This window comes from Bos javanicus, chromosome 6 (assembly GCF_032452875.1).
Source record: "Bos javanicus breed banteng chromosome 6, ARS-OSU_banteng_1.0, whole genome shotgun sequence".
Taxonomy (NCBI): Eukaryota; Metazoa; Chordata; class Mammalia; order Artiodactyla; family Bovidae; genus Bos; species Bos javanicus.
Window position 1 is genome coordinate 26,443,187 of NC_083873.1, and position 20,908 is coordinate 26,464,094.

The 20,908-nt window shown below is 36.8% G+C and overlaps 1 protein-coding gene across 7 annotated transcripts in view; it reads right to left on the reverse strand.

The window, feature by feature from the left end:
- Positions 1-663: 663 nt before the first annotated feature.
- RAP1GDS1 (Rap1 GTPase-GDP dissociation stimulator 1) overlaps positions 664-20,908 on the reverse strand; it is a 148,626-nt gene continuing 128,381 nt past the window's right edge. For 4 of the 7 annotated variants that reach the window (XM_061419601.1, XM_061419597.1, XM_061419600.1 and 1 more), the window contains 8 exons: positions 19,173-19,316; positions 18,578-18,709; positions 17,283-17,417; positions 15,937-16,062; positions 15,072-15,211; positions 13,038-13,164; positions 8,488-8,616; positions 664-1,306 (listed from right to left, as the gene is read on the reverse strand). In XM_061419601.1, the coding sequence (XP_061275585.1) occupies positions 1,179-1,306; positions 8,488-8,616; positions 13,038-13,164; positions 15,072-15,211; positions 15,937-16,062; positions 17,283-17,417; positions 18,578-18,709; positions 19,173-19,316 (1,061 nt within the window). In that variant the 3' untranslated portion in view covers positions 664-1,178. The other 3 variants (XM_061419598.1, XM_061419603.1, XM_061419599.1) reach the window with 2 other exon arrangements.

A 20,908-nucleotide genomic window follows, 5' to 3' on the forward strand; every position in this document is an offset into this window, starting at 1 on the left:
TGGTGGTGGTGGTGGTGAAGAGTATACCACATTTTGCCAAGAGGGTCTTCTCATCTCTTGAGGCTTGGCACTGCCACTTTTCCATTAGGCTTTAAGATCTACTGAAGCTCTCTGTGAAAAGCAGAGGTGGGAAATGCTAACACCTACTAGAATGAGGCCATCTGCAGAATGAACTGGACTGGCTGCTATGGCTTTTATAACCTGCTTCCTTTCTTTAGACAATCATTTCTGAAACTTTTCCTGTATGTCCTGCATATGTCTCATATAAAATTTTAAAGGGCTAAGACTGAGGAAACTTCTGGCTCTCAAGCTGGATGATAAAAAACAAAACAAAATCCATTCTCCAATGAGCTCTACTCAAATTTCTCAGTTGAAAACAAATGTCAAGTGATTTTTAAAGACATGTGCTGGACAATATTAACTGATGGAAGAAATTCTGAGGTGAAACTGTACATATACCAAAATCTAAAATACAGGCAAAAAACAAGATGTATTAGTGTAATATTTTTCAACCCCTTAGTTTTATGTTGAAAACTACAAATGTTTTCAGCATCAGGCTACTGATGATGGCCAAGTAAATATGAAATAAAAAAACCTCAGGAAGTCTTGCCAAGTTTGTGGCAGTTTCAACAGACTACAAAGGAAGAAGAAGAAACCATAGGGTAAAGAGTGAGAGTGTTGGACTTTATTTAACTCTAGGTACCATGGATTTGACATTAGTAGGTAAGACTAACGAATAAGCAGCCATACAGGTTTTTTGGTCACTGTGCTTTCCAAGCACCAATAAATGGAGCTAATTTTATTATTCAATCCCATCTTTCATGAGCTAATCAGATCCTGCTGCGTTCTCGCTTGTTTCTAATTTACATTCGTATGTAGTTTAGCAAGGGTGAGGAGCAAGTCACTGTGTAGTACCGCGTTTACGTCATCACAGGACTACAACATGCACATTCTACTTAATGTAGCTCAAGCAACAGGAATACAAGAAAACAGTGATGGGTGGAGACTTGTTCTTGACAAATTCATGTTCACACTAACTATGGGTTTAGAAATCTTATTGGGCAGGTACCTACAGCAGTTCTTCGGTTGGCATTGGAACGTTACACGCATGCACAAGTGGTGTGGAGGAGGATGGAGGACAAAGGGGAGAGGAGAGGAGTGTCGGCGAGGGGCAGTTCTCAGCTTTCCACAGCCAGTCTCTGCTCTGTGAGAGAGGCCTGCTGAGCCACGCTTTTGTTCTCATGACTGCGAAGTTTAGACACAACGTCTAGAAAGGCCAAATCCTGCACTTCCTTGTGCAGAGATTCTGGAAGACAAAAACAGGACAACAGGTACGCTTCTATTAGATTGCTCTAATCGTACGATACACACTACCCAAAGCATATACCCAGAATGCTTGGGGTAAAGGATGCTGAGTTATCAAAATAGATCAGTTTTAAATTTTGTGGCAAATTAAAAGGTTTTACCTCTTCAGAGGGAGGGGAAACATGCATACTTACAAGTGATTCATGTCGCTGCACAGCAGAAACCCACACACTATAAAGCAGTTATCCTCCAATTTAGAAAGTTACACCTCACCTCTTTTCAACAAATTTCTGTGACAGTAGACTCCTTTTCAGATTTCCTATCTTCTTCTTTCTCTTGCTCTATTTAACTTCAATTACAGTAAAATACAGGATATTCCTCTGAAGGCCAGTAAGTTTTATGTAATTAGCATTCCTCAAACTGGTGTGTTTACTTTGATAAAACTGAGGTATAACACCAGCTGGAGTAGCAATACTCAGAATAGATTTTAAAATAATTGATATTTGTAGAGCATTCCATCCAAAAGCAGCAGATAACACTTGCAAGTGCACGTCGAACATGCTCCAGGACTGACCGCACGTTGGCCACACAGTGAGCCGTGGTAGATTCAAGAATCGTGACGTCATATCAAGTATCTTTTCTGATACAATGCAATGAGATCGGAAAAACTGTAAAACATACACATGTGGAAGCTAAATAATATGCTATTAAACAACCACTAACTCACTGAAGAAATCAAAGAGGAAATTAAAAAAAGAAACACCTAGAGACAAATGAAAACAAAAGCACAATAATCCAAAACCTATGGGACACAGCAAAATCATTCTAAGATGGAAGTTTACTGCAATACAATCTTACCTCAGGAAACAAGAAAAATCTCAATCTATTCGCATTTAGAGAAAGAAGAACTAACAAAAACCCAAAGTTAGTGGAAAGAAAGAAATCATACTTATCAGAGCAGAAATAAATGTGACAGAGATGAAGAAAACAAAGGATCAATGAAGCTGGTTCTTTGAAAAGATAAAAATTGATAAACCTTTAGCCAGACTTGTCAAGAAAAATGGAGAAGGCTCAAATCAATAAAATTTAAAATGAAAAAGAGGTTATAACAGACACCGCAGAAATACAAAGGATCATGAGACTATTACAAGAAACTGTATACCAATAAAATGGACAACCTAGAAGAAATGGACAAATTCTTAGAAAGGTACAGTCTCCCAAGACTGGTCTGTTTATATTTTTCCATTTCTTCCTGCTATAGTCACAAGTAATGAAATGGAAAATGTGATTAAAAACCTCCCAACAAAGGTCTAGGACCAGATGGCTTCACAGGTGAATTCTATCAAGTATTTAGAGAAAAGTTAACACCTATCTTTCTTAAACTAGTCCAAAAAATCAGAGGAAGGAACACTCTCAAACATTCTATGAAGCCATCATGCCTGATACCAAAACCAAAGATATCACACACACACAAGAAATTTACAGGCCAGTATCACTGATGATCACAGACACACAAATCCTCAACAAAATATTAGCAAACCAAATCCAACAATATAGTAAAAGGTTCACCTGAAACTGTCACAACATTGTTAATCATTATCAAACTCCAATATATAAAAAAATTTTTTTCAAGTCAGGGGTATGTAATGTACACCATAGGGAATACAGTCAATGATATTGCATTAATTTTGTATGGTGACAGGTGGTTTATTAGACTTATGAAAAGTGAAGTCACTCAGTCGTGTCCGACTCTTTGCGACCCCATGGACTGCAGCCTACCAGGCTCCTCCATCCATGGAATTTTCCAGGCAAGTGTACTGGAGTGGGTTGCCATTTCCTTCTCCAGGGGATCTTCCCGACCCAGGGATTGAACCCAGGCCTCCCGCATTGCAGGCAGACGCTTTACCATCTGAGCCACCAGGGAAGCCCAATTTCCTGATCATCACTATAAGTCAAGCCCAATTAGACTTATAGTGGTGATCAATTCATAATATGTATAAATGTTGAATTGCTATGTTGTATACCTGAAGCTAATATTGTACATCAACTATATTTTAATAAAAATTAAAGAACAAAAACTCAATACATTAAAAAGATCATACATCATGATCAAGTGGGATTTATCCCAGGGATGCAACACAACAAATTAAAGGATAAAAACCATATGATCATCTCACTAGATGAAGAAGCTTTTGACAAAATTCAAGACCTATTTATGATAAAAACTCTCCAGAAACTGGGCATAGAGGGAACAGACCTCAACATAATAAGGGCCATATAAAACAAACCTATCTTACATCACAATACAAAAATTAAGTCATAATAGATCAAAGACCTGAACATAAGAGCTAAAACTCTAAAGAAACTTAAAAACCTAGGCAACAAAAGGAAAAAGAGAAACTGGACTTCATAAAAAAAAAAAAAACTGGGTGTCAAAGGATACAACAGTGAAAAGGCAACTCTTGAAATAGGTGAAAATATGTGTGAATCATATGTCCAATAAGGATTTAATATACAGAACATATAAAGAACTTAACCAACAAGAAACAACCCAAATAAAAAATAGGTAAAGGATTTGAATAAACATTTCACCAAGAAGATAAGGTATACAAATGGCCAATGAACAATTAAAGATCCCCAACATCACTAATCAATAGGGAAAAGCAAATCAAAATCACAGTACGTTCCTACCTGACACCCATCAGGATGGTCAAGACAAAAGACCGTATCAGTGAGGATGTATAACCTGGGACCTATGTGCACTTCTGACAGGAATGCAAAGATGGTGCAGCCACTGTGGGAAAGAGGACAGTGTTTCCTCAAAAAATTAAACACAGAATTGCTGTATGGCCCAGAAATTCCCCTTCTGTATATATATGCAAACTAACTGAAAGAAGGAGCTCATATTTGTGCACCTGTGTTCAGAGTGGCATTACAACAGCCAAAAGGTGAAAATAATCCAAATGTCCACTGACTGGGTGAATGGATAAACAAAGTGTGATATATGCAAACAATGGAACGTTCTTCTGCCTTAAAGAATGGAGTTCTGACACGCTACACATATATGAGCCGTGAAAATATCATGCTAAGGGAAAATAAGCCAGACACAAAACAAAAAATATTGTATGGTTCCACTTACACAGGGTACAAAGAGTAATCAAACTCATAAAGACAGAAAATAAAACTGTGGTTGCCAAAAGCTGGGGAGAGGGGTGACTAGGGAGTTATTGTTTAAAGTGTATGGAGTTTCAGTTTGGAAAGAAGAAAAAGGCCTGGAGAAGAATGATAGAGATGACTGCACACAGATGTGAATGAACTTAATCCACTGGACTCTACACTTACAATGGTTCAAATGCCAAATTACATGTATATTTTACATTAAAAAATGAACAATCATGAACATGCTTGAAACAAATGATATCAGCTAGGAAACAGAAGATATAAAGAACAGAAATTTTTGGAACTCAGAACTATATACATGTAATGTCTATGTATATTGCATATATACACAGAAGTAGGATTGCTGCTACTGCTAAGTCACTTCAGTCGTGTCCGACTCTGTGCGACCCCATAGACGGCAGCCCACCAGGCTCCCCCATCCCTGGGATTCTCTAGGCAAGAACACTGGAGTGGGTTGCCATTTCCTTCTCCAGTAGAATTGCTAGGTCATATAATAATTCTGTTTAATTTTTTTGAAGAGACACTGTACTCTTTTCCACAGTGGCTGCAATAAAAAGCTTGATAGGCTCAAGAACAGAATGGAAAAGACAGAAAAAATAATCAGTGAACTTTAAGACAAAGCAATACAAATTACCCAATCTGAACAAAAGAGAGGTGATAAGCTGGGGAAAAATGAACAAAACTTCAGAGCCTTGAGGGATATAACTCAACAGCTCACATTTGTGTCATGAGAGGCCTTGAAGGACAAGAGGGATAGGGTGGGACTTAAAAAGTACCTGAAGAAATATGATTAAGAACTTTGCAAATTGAGCAAAAGACAAAAAGCCTATAGATTCAAGAAGCTGAACAAACCTTACATAGGATAATCCCAAAGAAATTCATGCCAAGGAAAAGTATAGTCACACTTTTGAAAACTATTAACAAAAGAAACTCTTAGGTCAGAAATGACACCTTACCTACAAGAGAAAAACAAATCCGGAGATGGTGGATTTCTCATAAGAAACCACGGAGGCCAGAAGAAAGTGGCACAACATTTTCAAGTTTTGAAAGAAAACAACTGTCAACCTAGAATTCTATACAGAGAAAATATTTTTTAGAAATGAAGAGGAAATCAAGATACTCTCAAAGAAAATGAATAAGTGAGGAATAATAAAGGAAATGAGAATTTGTTACAAGCAGACCTAACCTAAAATAATGGCTAAAGGAAATTCTTTAAACAAGAAGAGAATGTTTTTTAAAAAAAGCAACCTTGGAACATCAGAAAGAACAGATAGAGCAAAGACACAGATAAATACAATAGCTTTCCTTTCCTCAAGCTTTTTCTGGGTTATGTTTGATGCTTGAAAAGAAAAATTGTAACAACTTAGAACAATGTCCCATGGATGGAGGAGCCTGGAAGGCTTCAGTCCATGGGGTTGCTGAGGGTCGGACATGACAGCGATTTCACTTTTCACTTTCATGCATTGGAGAAGGAAATGGCAACCCACTCCAGTGTTCTTGCCTGGAGAATCCCAGGGACGGTGGAGCCTGGTGGGCTGCCATCTATGGGGTCTCACAGAGTCGGACACGACTGAAGTGACTCAGCAGCAGCATGCACCGGCACCTCTGTGCTTACTGCAGCGTTATTTACAAAAACCAAGATACAGCAGCAATGTGAGTGTCCAAGGATACATGAACGAGTACAGAAATGATGGTGTGTTTGTACAATGGAATACTATTCAGCCATGAAAAAGAATAAAATCTGGCCATTTATGACAATACAGCTGGACCTTGAGGGACTATTCTAAGTGAAAGAAAGATAAAGAAGAGACAAAGAAAGATAAATACCACATGATCTCTCTTATATGTGGAATCTAAATACCAAGTTCATTAGATACGGAGAACAGATTGGTGGTTACAAGGGGCAGGGATTGGGGGTCGGAAAAATGAGTGAATTTTTTGATTTGTTGTTTAAATATTAAAAACTACAGTAATAAAAAATCCAAAGAAACAGTAAATGATTTTTGCTTACTGATTAAGCAAACATGCTTTTTCCCCTCACTGTTCTCCAATTTGGATTTCATATTACAAAAAAAACACAAACTTACCAGTAGAGCAAATAGTATTTCTATTTTTGTCTAGCAGAATAAAAATAGAAAATTCAGAAAATACCCAAAGACAATACTCCCTAACTAACTAAAGACTTAACACAAGAGCATCTTGACCATTTATTTACTGGTCAAATTGAGAATGGATACACTCTTTTCAAGGAAAATTTTAACATCTGAGGGGTTGCCCAAGCAGAATTTGTGGAAAATATCTGCAATTATCTCAAGGCAGAGGAATACTGGGGTGTTATATAGCCGGAGAAGGCAATGGCACCCCACTCCAGCACTCTTGCCTGGAAAATCCCATGGATGGAGGAGCCTGGTAGGCTGCAGTCCATGGGGTCGCTGAGGGTTGGACACGACTGAGCGACTTCACTTTGACTTTTCACTTTCATGCATTGGAGAAGGAAATGACAACCCACTCCGGTGTTCTTGCCTGGAGAATCCCAGGGACAGGGGAGCCTGGTGGGCTGCCGTCTACGGGGTCGCACAGTTGGACACGACTGAAGCGACTTAGCAGCAGTCAGTATAGTAGAACACAACAGAAAACACTACCATGGGCAATGTAGACAGAGTCATGTCAGCAACATCCAAAGAGATGGAGGCTCAAGCCAAGGGAGTCCATGATCCCAGTTCCTTTAGCATAGCTGACACAACTGCAGAGAAAGCCACCTTGACCTGATGCCATTGTACAGTCCCCTCATTTAACTCTCCTTGTTCTGATCAAAGCTCATCAAGCAACCCTTGATGTCTGTCTGCCCTGAAGGAGTCAATGCACCAGACGTGCATTTGCAGTGTTCTGAGATCAGTGGCAGTCATACTTCTCATTATAAAGGGGTAAACCACCATTCTGGTTTTGTACCGGGATGAGCTGAGCCTATCCCAAGAGACAGATCCACCCTTGGTGTATGCACAAAAAAGTCTATCTAGAAAACTAAACCTGCCTGTCAAGGCTCAATTCCAGAAAGGCTTTCCTGATACTCACCCCCGTCTACTGCCCACCACCTTGGCTGTTACCATCACCTTGAAAGCTGCTAACCAGACAGGACTATTTACATTCACTACTCCTCACCCAGCACCACTGCAATGTGGTGCTTCCTTCCTTCACAGACTTGGCTTCCTTGTCTAATAAATGGTAGTGATGATACTGACAACCAACTCTGGATGAAATTATGTAATCCTTAAGCATTTAAAAAAAAGGGGGGGGCAGCGGATGACAGAGTGGATTAAAACACATGACCTAACAACACGCTGCCTACACTTAAAATACAAGATACAGCAGACTGAGTCTAAAAGGGTAGAAAAGAACCAAGTGGATGTTATTCAAAAGAAAGCAGTAGTAGCTATATTAATATCACACAGACTTCAGAGCAAAGACTACGACCAGAGACAGGGAGAAATGTTACACACTGATGAAAAGGTAAATTCTCTAGGAAGGCACAGTGATCCTAAAGGTGTATGCACCTACCAAGAGAGCTGCAAAATATATGAAGCAAAACCTGATAGAACTGAAGGGAGATAAAGACAGATCAACATTTACAGTTGGAAACTTCAACATCTCTCAATAATTGACAGAAGTAGTAGAAAATCAGCAAGAGTATATCAATAGAAACACCACTGCCAAGCAAAAGGCTCTTACTGACATTTATAACACTCACCACTCGATACCAGCAGGATGCACGCTCTTCTCCAGTGTCCATGAAATATATACCAAGATATGCCAATTTCTTGAACAAATTCCTTAGCTAATATCATGGTACACAAAATCAGAACTTGTTCTTTATATAAAATAATATCTTTTGAAAGTATATGCAATATAAAAGTAACCCTATATCTTCCATAAATTTTTACTATTATTTTATATTTAATGTCAACCACATGTTGATGAATACCAAATAACAGAGGAAACACATACCAGATCCCATGAGAGCACAGATCAGGACCATGGAATTGTATTTGATTTCAGGAGCACTTCTCTCATCTGCTAGCAGCCTGTGCAAGATCTGTACAAGTTGAGCACTTTCTAGGTCTTTCTCAGCAGTACCTGGAACACGAAATAATTAAAGGATCAGTTATATTCATTGGGTATAAACCTGGTACAGTCTGGCTAAAAACTGCTTCACCTTTTAGAAAATGAACATGTTAAACCTTCTGAAAGGAACTGATAAGCAGAAAAGATGGTATGATACACTATGTACTGTCACCATCTTCAAAAATTATCATGACCAAATAGGCACATGAAAAGATGTTCAACATCGCTAGTTATTAGAGAAATGGGAATCAAAACTACAGTGAGATATCACCTCACACCTGTCAGAATGGCTGCCATCAAAAAATCCACAAACAACAAATGCTGGAGAGGGTGGGGAGAGCAGGGAACCCTCCTGGACTGTTGGTGGGAATGTAAATCGATAGAGCCACTATGGAGAACAGTATGGAGGTTCCTTAAAAAACTAAAAATAAAACTACCCTATGACCCTGCAATCCCACTCCTGGGCATATATCCAGACAAAAGCATGGCCCAAAAAGACACATGCCCCTCAACGTTCTTTGCAGCACTGTTTACAATAGCCAAGACATGGAAACAACCTAAATGTCCATCAACAGAGGAATGGATAAAGAAGATGCGGTGTGTATATATACACACACACAACGGAATATTACCCTGCCATTAAAAGGAAAGAAATAAGGCCATTTGTAGCAACATGGATGGACCTAGAGAGTGCCATACTGAGTGAAGTAAGTCAGACAGAGAAGGAGAAATATCCTATGACATCCCTTTATGTGGAACCTAAAACGAAATGATACCAATGAATTTACTTACAAAACAGAAAGAGACTCACAGACTTAGAAAACAAACTCATGGTTGCCAGGGGGAAGGGATAGTTAAGAACTTTGGGAAGGTCATGTACACACTGCGATATTTAAAATGGATAACCAACAAGGACCTATTCTAAGGCACATGGAACTCTGCTCAATGTTATGTGCCAGCCTGGATATGAGGGGGATTTGGGGGACAATGGATACACGTGTATGTATGGCTGAGTCCCCTCCCTGTTCACCTGAGACTATCACAACTTTGTTAATCAGTTATACCCCAATACAGAATGTTTTTGGTGTTAAAAAAAAATTAAAAAAAAAATTATCACGGCCAATTGTATATCCTCTATCTCTCTTCTTATCCACCTATTCTCACCCACCCCAAGGTATTTTGGAGCAAATCCTATAGTCACATAATTTCCTCTATATGTAGTCTAGAATGTATCTTTAAGAGAACGGTACCCTGCAATTCCTATCAAAATCCCAATAGGATTTTCTAGAGAAAACAGGTAAGCTTATACTAAAATCTGTGTGGGAAACCACAGGTCCTAAAAGAGGTAAACAGTCTTGATAAAGAATAAAATGGGAGGAATTCCTCTACTTGACATGAAGATCACTACATAGGTACAGTTATCAAGACAGCGTGGTGTTGGTGGAGAGACAGACACACAGGACAAAGGAACTGGAAGAAGACCCTGGAAGCAGACCCACAGGAGTATGCTCCACTGATTTCTGACAAAATCAATTCAGAGGAGGAAAGACAGCCTTTTCAACAAAAGGTGCTGGGGCAAGCAGATCCATAGGCAGGGGAAAAAAAAGAAACCCTGACCCAAGCCTCACATTTTATACAGGTATTAACTAAAAAAGATCCCAGACTTAAATGTAAAACGACAGGACTTTCAGGACACAAATAATCCTTAAAAGTTTAAAATCCTCAATAGTTTAAAAAAAGATTAGAAAATAAGCAAAAGACACAGGCATTTCACCAAGGAACACATAAGATGGAAAAGAAGTACATAAAGATGTTCAACACTGGTAGTCTTTAGAAAAGTGGAAATTAAAACTACATGAGGTATCACGACATACTGCTCAGATTGACTAAAATTTTAAAAATTAGGGATAATATTAAATATTGGTGAGGGTAAAGAGAAAACTAGGTCAGTTATACAGTGCTGGCAGGAATGTAATGTTTTCCAGAGCCACTCTGGAAAACAGTTTGTTATTTCTTAAAAAATCAAACATGTAGTTACCATACAACCTAGCAGTTATAACTCCTAGGCATTTATCCAGAAAAATGAAAATTTGTGTTCACATAAAATTCTATACATGAATGTTCTTTGCAGCATTATTTTTAAGAGTCCCAAGTAGAATCAGCCCATATGGCCTTCAATAGGTGAATGGTTAAACAAGTCGTGGTACATACAAATCATAAAATACTATTCAGTAATGAGAAGGAATAAACTATAGACACACAAATTAATGACTCTTTAGGAAATTACGCTGACGAAAAAAAGCCAATTTCAAAAGGTCATATACTATATGATTCCATTCATACATTTCTGAAATGAAAAAAAAATTTAGAAATGAAGGGTCGGTTAGTGGTTTCCAGGGATTAGGAGGGTAGGAGGCAGGTGGGTGTTGTTATGAATGGAGGATCCTTGTGGAGTTAGAACTGTTCAGATATACCTACACAGGTGATCAAACTGAATTTAACAGAAATTGCATACAAGTAAAACTGGGGAAGTCTGAACTAGAGGTAAATTTTATCAGGGGTTGGGATGTAATACTAGGTTTGCAAAATGTTACCACTGGGCAAAACTGGGCAAACTGTAAAGGCATCTTTATTATTTCTTTTAACTGCATGTGAATTTACAATTACCATAAACAAACAAACAAAAAGGACTCTTTAAAATGTTGCTTTAATACTATTATCATACAAAAATTTTATAATTCCTTAATAGTATCTAAAAACCTGAAAGGATACAGGTTTGGAAAAATATGGTTTTCAAAGTGTGTTGTATATTAAAAAGGTAGTATGGCCTTATTTTTAAATCTTAGGCTCAAGGAGCCTAGGAAACACTAGGTGATAATGAGTTATTGAGAAGAAGGCAAAATTAAAGCCTATTTAGAAGATACTAGTTATGAAGGGCACAAGACCAGATTCACCCCAGGTTGGTAGGTCAAGGATCTTCTAAAATAGCTTCATCACTGTAAGCCATTTTACAAAATCAAGTCGTGAACTCTGTTTGGCATTCAGTGTCCTTAACAATTCTCACCTCTTCCTCATAGTTTCTGATGAAGTAATCTCCCCTACCCATGGAGGAAATCATAGGCTAGGCGAGGACTCAAACTGACCTCCACAGCATCTTTAACTGAAGTGACCAAAGTCACATCATCTTCCTCAAGTCTTGTGTATGTGTGCGTGCTTAGTAGTGTCTGATTCTTTGCGACCCCATGGACCGTAGCCCCCAGGCTCCTCTGTCCGTGGAATTTTCCAGGCTAGAATACTGGAGCTGGTTACCATGTCCTCCTCCAGGAGATCTTCCCAACCCAGGGATGGAACCCACATCTCTTGCCCTCCTTTGGCAGGTGGATTCTTTACCACTGGGCCACCTGGGAAGCTTGAAGTCTTTTCTAGCTTTAAAATTCAAGAAACGTTTACATCCTATGATTTTTTTAAAAAAATTATATATGGTTTTAAAGTTTATAACCTGTTAAGAGGACAAACAAATTCAAATCTCTCATACCTGAAATCTGAGTAAATCTGACACTAGAGGAAGATATACCATTTTTATCTTTTGGCTTCTCCTTCCTGGGATAATGGTTGGTGAGAGTGAGAATTCCCCACAGTGAGAGTTATGGACATAAGTCATCACTTAGAACTGATCAGTTAACAGTATTTACCAGAGTATTTCTGAACGGAACAGGACATGTGTACCAAGTCTACAGGCCTCCTTCCTGTAAGGCAGCTTCAGGTCTTACCTCAGGCCATGTGACTTCCATTGTCTCCAGCTGACTATGTATCAGAGCTGGGTTCCTGACACAAAGTTGCCTCCCATAAACTATTTGTCTATGAGTGGGCTTTTCCTGAAGAATTCTGAGTAACAGGGATACTGCCACGAAGAGACTAACTGAAGCATTCAGACTCTGCTTTGGGGGGATTCTGAGTGTACATACACAGAAGAGTGACATAAAAGGTGGGAATTTAGAATGAAGGTGATGCTATAAAGCAACAGAAACCACGGCGACAGGAGACCAGCAAGAGACAGAATCAGCAGCACAGACAGAAGAGAATCTCAGTGGCTGGAAGAGTAGCAAACTCTAAGCTTGCTACTGTATTCTAAATATTGTTTCATTTTTCCATGAGGCCTGCTGAAATTCCCTAAGTGTCTAAAATTTGAGATATCATTTAAGAGTCAAACTAACATTAAAGCATTGCCTTACAAATGTTACCAGAAGGACAACCCTAAGGGACATCTATGGTGACAATCTATAGAGCATGATTTCCATATACTCAGATATAGTATAGACACACTGGCAAAATGCTTCTAGTCAAAGGTTTTGTCTGACTTCTATTCCACTCCTGTGCTTCCTTTCATCCAAGATAAAAATAGGAGAAAATAAGTTTGTCACTGGGGTACTTACCCAATTCTAAAGCTGCTATTAGTGCCAAAGCAACAAGGGCTTCATTCTGCATTATTACATGTTCACTAGTTGCCATGGTAACTAGATGCTTGATGCCACCACTTTGTACAATGGTTTTAATTACATCCTACAATAAATAAGTATCATGAAATTATAAACTTTAATTTTAAACATAAACTGCATTACAATCAGTCAATTCACTGTTGAGTGGTTTTCTGACAGTGTCCCTATGAATCATTACATTTAACCATAATTTTTTTTCTTCACAGAAGAGAAGGAAAAGGCTTTTAGCTTTAAATAAATTCATCAAAAGATGACAACTTAAATTACCTAAGCAAAAAAGACCACTGCAGTTCATATCAAGGAAGAGAGTTCCAGAAGCTAACAAACAAAAGCGCCACTGAACAAATGTTCACCTACCATGAGATCAACAAAACAGAATAAATCTTGGAGTAATAATAATGAAAAGTTCCTCCTTTCAAATTTTTATTATTAATACCAGGTGGCTGCTTTTCAGATGAACCAGGTGATGAAGCTTTTTATGTATGTATGTATGCATGTATCTATGTAGTCTTAAAACCTTTGCTGTATCTGACAAAGATTACATACAACAGGACTTGAGGAGAACTTAAACCAAAATTCTGTCTCCCTCATTTCTCATCGTAACTACAACTCTGTCCATCCCAGTGGCAGTGGGCTCCAGACTCAATAAATCTCACTGACTTTCAGCAAATTACAAAAGCTCTCTGCATCTCAGAGATTTCACTTGAGATAATGTAAGTGTATATCTCACAGGTTTTTGTTACACAAAATTATTACATGAAAAGCACACATAAAAGTATACAGCAAAGGCTAGACGAAAAGAAATGGCTACACTTATTTCCAGTACTCACTTTTGTCTTCATCTCACTTAGGGTTTTGTTGCCTTCAAACTCAAGTCTTTGTTGGCCTAACCGCCACATGTAACAGGAATTTATTTGAGAGTTCCAGATTCAGATGCCAAAACATGTCTGTCTGATTTAATCTAGTTAACAGAATTATGGTTTGCCTAAACGAAACCACTGGTAAGAGACCTCATGGAATGGAGCAAAGAATTAGGGTAAAGACTCCAAAAAGGACAGAAGAGTGATTTGGGAATAAGCAAGTTAGTTGGAATGTCAGTTCTTCCCACAGTCTCATTTTGATGAATGACATGATGACCCCACCTGGTCCTAAGCCCCAAACATGGAATTATCTCTAAAACCTCCTCCTCCTTTGACCCCAATGTTGAATTCTATCAATTCTACCACCCACATCGTTCTCAAATCCTTCTCTTCTTTTCCATCCTCACTGCTTCTATTAGGCTGAACTATATGCTATTTATTTCTTTGTGTCAAAATGGTTGAATATCACCAATTTCAAATTACTCAACCCAAATCCTTAGTTCGGCCCTTCATCATCACTCATGTATATTTTAGAAATAGCTTTGTTTTCCTTGCTCCTAGTAAATAAGCTGTAGAGTCATCTTTCTAGGAAAACCAAATAATGGCACCCTGCTGCTTAAAATCCTTTGGGAGCGCCTTAATTCTCTACAGAATCAAGCTGGCACATAGTTCATCTTAATGCCCACTTCTCTTCCCCTTTGGTGACTGTCTCTGGGCCCGACAGAGCACAGTTATGATGGACAAGAGGTAAAAGGAGGACCACAGGAGTTCATTTTGCTATTCTTTCTCAAAACTTTCCATCTCGTCAACAATACACTTGGTCCTGTACTGGTGTCAATGAAATGGATGGGCTTTCAGGCTGCTCTAGGTGAGACAGGTGGTAGGAAGGGCCAAGTTACCAGCTGTTTTTGCTCCAGGGAAAGATACCAAGAGATAGCATGTGATGGGGAGGAACATTCCTATGACCAACCAGCTGGAATAGCTACTGTCTTGAAGTCAATTATTTATATGAAGGAGATTTACTCAAGACAAGGGGTACCTTTAAGATTTTTTTCTTGCCATCTTCTTTTAATCTGTTTCATAAATAAATGAATGGTTTCCTCAGACTTACTTTTGATTTACTGTGTCGTATGAGGGCAGAGAGCAGTCTGTTTGACTCTCCCATCACACCAGCATGATCTTTGGCTTCACACCACTCCACCAAACGTTCCACTAATTTAACATTTTTTCCCAGTTGTTCAGCAGCTTCTGCTATAGGAAAGAAGGCAAACCACAAAGGAATGAATCACTAATAGGCCATCAACTAAAACAGCTAGTTAAAGATTTTAGAGTGTAAAGGAAATTACAGGTCTAAAAACCAGAACACAACCATTTTGTTAAATAAGAACTACAAAATACTCTGTATCTAATGGATTATTGAGATTTTTTATAAAGAGTTATGGACTTTTATATAAAAATGAAATAACTTTATACTCTTTTGGCTCAGCCTGGTAGTCTGTTAGTACTCTGGAAAACTGTACCAAAGAGTTTTCAGCAGTACTCTAAGGAATCAATATACAAAAAGTTTAGAATTTAACTCATTCCAAGGATTAGTTTTCATTATTGTTTCTGTAAACAGAAACATGATCTCCCTGTTTGTAAAACAAATTTAAAAATTTTTTGACTGTCTGTATTGAAACAATGATTTTGAAGACAAAGTAAAATCAGTATAGAAAATGCCAAAACATAAAAATTCCTCCGAGAACTGTTAATAAATCAATCTAAAACCTAGATTATACCTACAAATAAAGAGAAGTGCAATATAATTTCCATTTAAAGTCAATTATAACCACCATGGAAATTAATTAATGGGGATCTAAAACCAATCTCTTTTGCCTTTTATTTGCTACTTATCTCTATGATTACATTAATTCTGAAAGCTAAAAACAGGCCTTTTTTCATACAAAACATACACCTTAGGCAAGAATTTCTCTTACCTTGTGCATCTATTAACATTCTTAATGTTCCCAAGAGTTTGAACTGAACCGGGGGCATTTCAGATTTAAGGAATTTCAAAACTGCCTCCGTGACTCCAGCTGATAACATCTTTGCTTTATTTACAACTGGGGGGGGGGGAGGGAGGGAGGGACAGAGAGACTGGTTAAAATTATGTTAGCATTTTTGATGATAATCATTCAATATAATTTTTGAGTGTCTTATTAGCTTTAAGGCTCCATGTTACATTCTTCTACCTAAAAACAGTCGTATTACTTTTCTATTAACTTTAAGAATGGGATTGGGAATGAGAGGTCTGGGGGATAAATATCCTCTGTCTACAGAAGCACAACATACAAAATCACATTTACTGGCTTTTAAAATCTAATTAAAAAAACTAATAATTTGTAAAGGAAATCTGACAATGTTGCCTTCATATTTACAAAAAGCATGATTCCTCAACTTTAATAAATGTCTCTTTTTAATGTCTCTATCCTTGACCCAAGTGCATTAATATAGATATTAAAGACATTAATAAGCAATCTTAATCTGCTACATGAAACAAATTTATTTTATATAGATTGCATTTTCATGTTACACTATTTTTACCTAACCAGAAATTTACCATTAGAAAGTAGAATAACAGGATAGTTTTAACTATATCCTGTATTATTTTCCATGATAATGTTATTTTGAAAGACTAGTAATCCAAAAAGGCACATTAAGCCTAGTTAAAAAAAAAACTGTATGTCTGTACCCACTGCTATATTTAAAATGGATAACCAACAAGGACCTACTGTACAGCACATGGAACTCTGCTCAATGTTATGTGGCAGCTTGGGTGTGAGCGGGCTTTGGGGGAGAATGGCTACATGTATATGTATGGCTGAGTCCCTTTCCTGTTCACCTGAAACCAGCACAACATTGCTAATTGGCGATAGCCCAATACAAAAAGTTCAAAAGGAAAACATTTCACGTCTGCTTGTAGGGAAAAAAATTCTTAAAAGTCATCTTTAGGGGATTCTATGAATTGATACCATTATCTTACCTTAACTGAAGATGCTTTAAAAATCTTAACTATACAGTATGATGAAAATCTGGGAGTTCACAAAACGTAATAGACTATTTGAATCTGAAAAAGGAAGATTGTGCTTGTGTATTGTGTAGTCTCAAAAAACTTCTTTAACATATAATCTCCATTTATGAGTAAGAAAAATGTAAGCAATCTGAAGACTATGAATTTTTCTTTTCTTGGTCAGGGTAGGTCCACAAACCACATAAAGTAAATATCTTTCCAAAACAACAGGTTTTCTCTCTTACACAGTTGGCTCCCATTCTTAAGACTTACCTGGGATGGCTAGGTTTCTGAGGGCACTTAGTGCTGCATGCTGAACAGTTACGTTTCCGTCTTCTACATGTCTGTCCAATAAATCCATAAGTTTTTCTACAATTCCATTGTCTACCATATGGATACAATTTCCATCTAAATAGCAACAGAAAACATTTTTTCCCTTCTTTACAAATATTTATAAATATTTTGTAATACTCATGCCAGCCCATTATCTACATTAAGGAAAATGAAGCTACAGAAAAATAAAAAGAATTCCATCTCTTTCTCACATCAGATTTATGAGATTTTTGTTTGTTTACTGAGTGAGAAGTCTGATTCTAAGATTCTTAAAATAGATAACATTTTAAAAATTGGCCCCCAAAATCTCTAGCTGAGATCCTGACAGTATGTCAGAAGATGAGTAGGTAGAAACCACGTGCTTATCGTGTCCCCCAATTGTTTCCATTTATAATGAAGTATGCCAGTGTTCTGCCAATGTTACAGTAACAGTACTCTACATTTTGTTATCATGGTTGATATTTAAATTATTTTTAAAGAAGAATTTCTGAAACATTTATAAAACAGAATATTATAATGAATTACTATTTAACCCCCATTTAGCTTCATGAATTATCAATATTTTGCAAGTCTTATTTTCATTATTAAGGAGCTGATGATGGTCCCCAAAAAGACAGAAGGAAAAATGGAATAAGTCATTATTAAAACATGCTATAACAAGAGTTAATACTCAAATAAAATCAAATTAAAAATAAAAGTAACTCATATTTCCTAGACACAGTATAAGTTTCTAGAATGAACAGCAGAAGTATCAGACTTCAGAAATACACATGAAGGCCTGGTGCTTCTGAAGTATTATTCCAGCCTAAACCAGTAGATCACCCACACTTAAGTTTTGTACACATTAGAGTATAAACTGAGGCACAATAATGAATACTCAGATTATTAAATCCAAGATTAAATCTAAATCCAAAGAGCATATCCTCCTAGATCAGAAGTATATTAGCACAGGACTAAAGTTTATTCATCTCTGAAGTGTAGAGTATTCAAAAAGAAGGACTTCAAAGTCACTGTTCATTATCTTTAAACTATCAGCTCTTAGTTGAAGTGCATAAAACATGTAATTTGTTGGGCAAGTCGCTATTAGTATTTCAGGTTTCGGAAAAATTAAGGTAGTAGTACACACAGATTCTGTATATGCTTCTGAACGGTTCTAGGTTTAGTACATGTTATGGCAAAGCATAATTCTAAAATATAGAAAGTCTGATTTAATAAGAATGAACAAATATGCTTACCATTTCTGGCAAAATTTGCAATTGCCAATGCTCCAGCAAGCTGTAGCTGGTGGTTATTTGATGGAATCCAAGATAGTACCCTTTGAAACACATTACCTTTTCCTCCTTCAAACAATTTCTGCATGGATTCATCTAGAGATAAATGAAGCAGATTCAAGGGAAATACTTAGGAGTGACACATCCATATTCTTAGCTGAATACCCAACTGGGAAATCATATACTTCACAATCCACAATTCATAAAGGGAGAAGTAATAGCTCTTTTTGTAATAAACTTATAGTAGAGACTGGACAAAAGGGTTTAGAATTTTTCTATTCTAAATCCCAAGTAGCCACCTAGCTTTTAGACCTTTGGCATCATAGCTGTCTCTTCTAAAGACAGCTCTTTAAATACTTTTGTAAGATAGTAAAGACTCCTCCTGTCCAGGTTCATTATCTCTAGTTCTCTTTATGATGTGTTTCAAAATCATTACATCAACAAGATTAAATGTGACAGGAAAATAAGAGAAATGCCTAATGAAGTATTTATAAAAGAGACAATAAATTTTTAAAAATCTGACAGTCATGTTCTTTTATTGGCATAAATTACAACTCACCTCCAAGAAGTAATAAAACCATTAGATCCGAAGCGGTTTTGAGCTCAGCGATATCCTCCTCTTTGTCACTATCCACTTTCTGCTGAACAATCTCCAGTAGACATTCTACCAGGCCTGATTCAACGAGCTGTAGTTTAATAGCATCTAAAGAATAATGTGAACAAAATAACCAAAATTTAAGATAAAATAAGAGTGCTGGTATAAGCAATTTATTGTTAAGAATTATAAGACACCAAGAAAGTACATGATTTAGATAATACTCCTCTGAAGATATGAGTTTCAAAAGGAAGTATCAGACAGTGCAGCTTAAATTACACAAGAGCTTTATTTCATCTTTCCATTTGATATTATGTCACTTTTTACAATGTTTGGCAGCACCTAAACAAATTGATTCTCAGCTCTGAAGGCAAGTAATATCTACTGTTATTCTAGAGATTATACTCACATTTAAAAGGCAACACTATAAAATATCCCACACTGTTTAAAATAAAACATACACAGATGATATAGTTAAAATATATCCACTAATGGAGTTTGAATACCAAGATACTGAAGAAGAGGTATTAGTAAATTTCAAAGTATATCACAAAGTATGCATATTTGAATTCATATTTGTACATTGTTATTTTTCTAGGGCAGTTAATTTGTAACTTTCTGAACTTTAAAAAGTCATGTTTTAAAAAAGAGCTTCAGGTCTTCATTAATTTGAAGCTTCCTCAAGTGGTGGGAACGTGGTTCATTATATTATAGTTGCCCTATGTTTGAATAGGTTCTTAAATTTTCATAATAAAAGTGGAAAGAAAAATAACTTTGAAATTTTTTGATGGATAACTAAGGAATTTTAGACAGATTTTACATCCCAATTGTATTTTAAAACACTATCTTCATAGCAAACTATATTTGTCTATGGAATCAACATTGTTTATACTCCTAATATCTTAAATATTCTTTCATTATAGAACATATTTCACTGAAGATTTTACATTCACATTCATATCTGACTCCCCCAATTCAGCAGATATTGTATATACTTCATTCATCCTTGTGTTTTAACCTAAATTGGTCTACTTAAATATTTTGGGTATATTTGATACTGCTTAAGATAACAACTGACCTTAGAAATACATTAGCTACACATATATTTTCAAACTTAAATTTTATTTTTTAGTTGGATTTTATTTTAGTCTTCAGTTTCTCTAAGCTGTATATGCATATATCTATAGCAAGGGCTATATCTATAGTGTAAGCTTGTTATTTGGGAGAAACACACCTTTTTTTTTCCCCCAAACTTAAGACTTTTTCTTTCAGACCATTTTAATGTATAAAAATTTGGCCCTTTTTTCCCTATCACTAGGACCACTGATCTTCTTTGGCATATTATTTCAGAATACACAGAATATTCAACCTGGAATATTTTTTTTAAAGGTATACTTGCACTGTGCCATGCTGAAAGTAGGGCGTTTCCTTGGTTACAGAATGACAGAACTAGAAATATGTGGTGACTAGAACTGAAAGCCATGACGAAAAAGCCTTAAAAAATACAAAAAACCTTGAATTATAGAAATCCCAGTTTAAATGTTGGAATCGCTCTCCTTTGCATACAAAGAAAACCAAGGATGATATGCTAAGGACAGTCCAGACACAAATGTTCAAAGTTATCATTCAGTCCACTTCACAGTTATAAAACACAAGTGAAGATAGTGGAGAACAAAACAAATAAATAAAAACAGTTATTA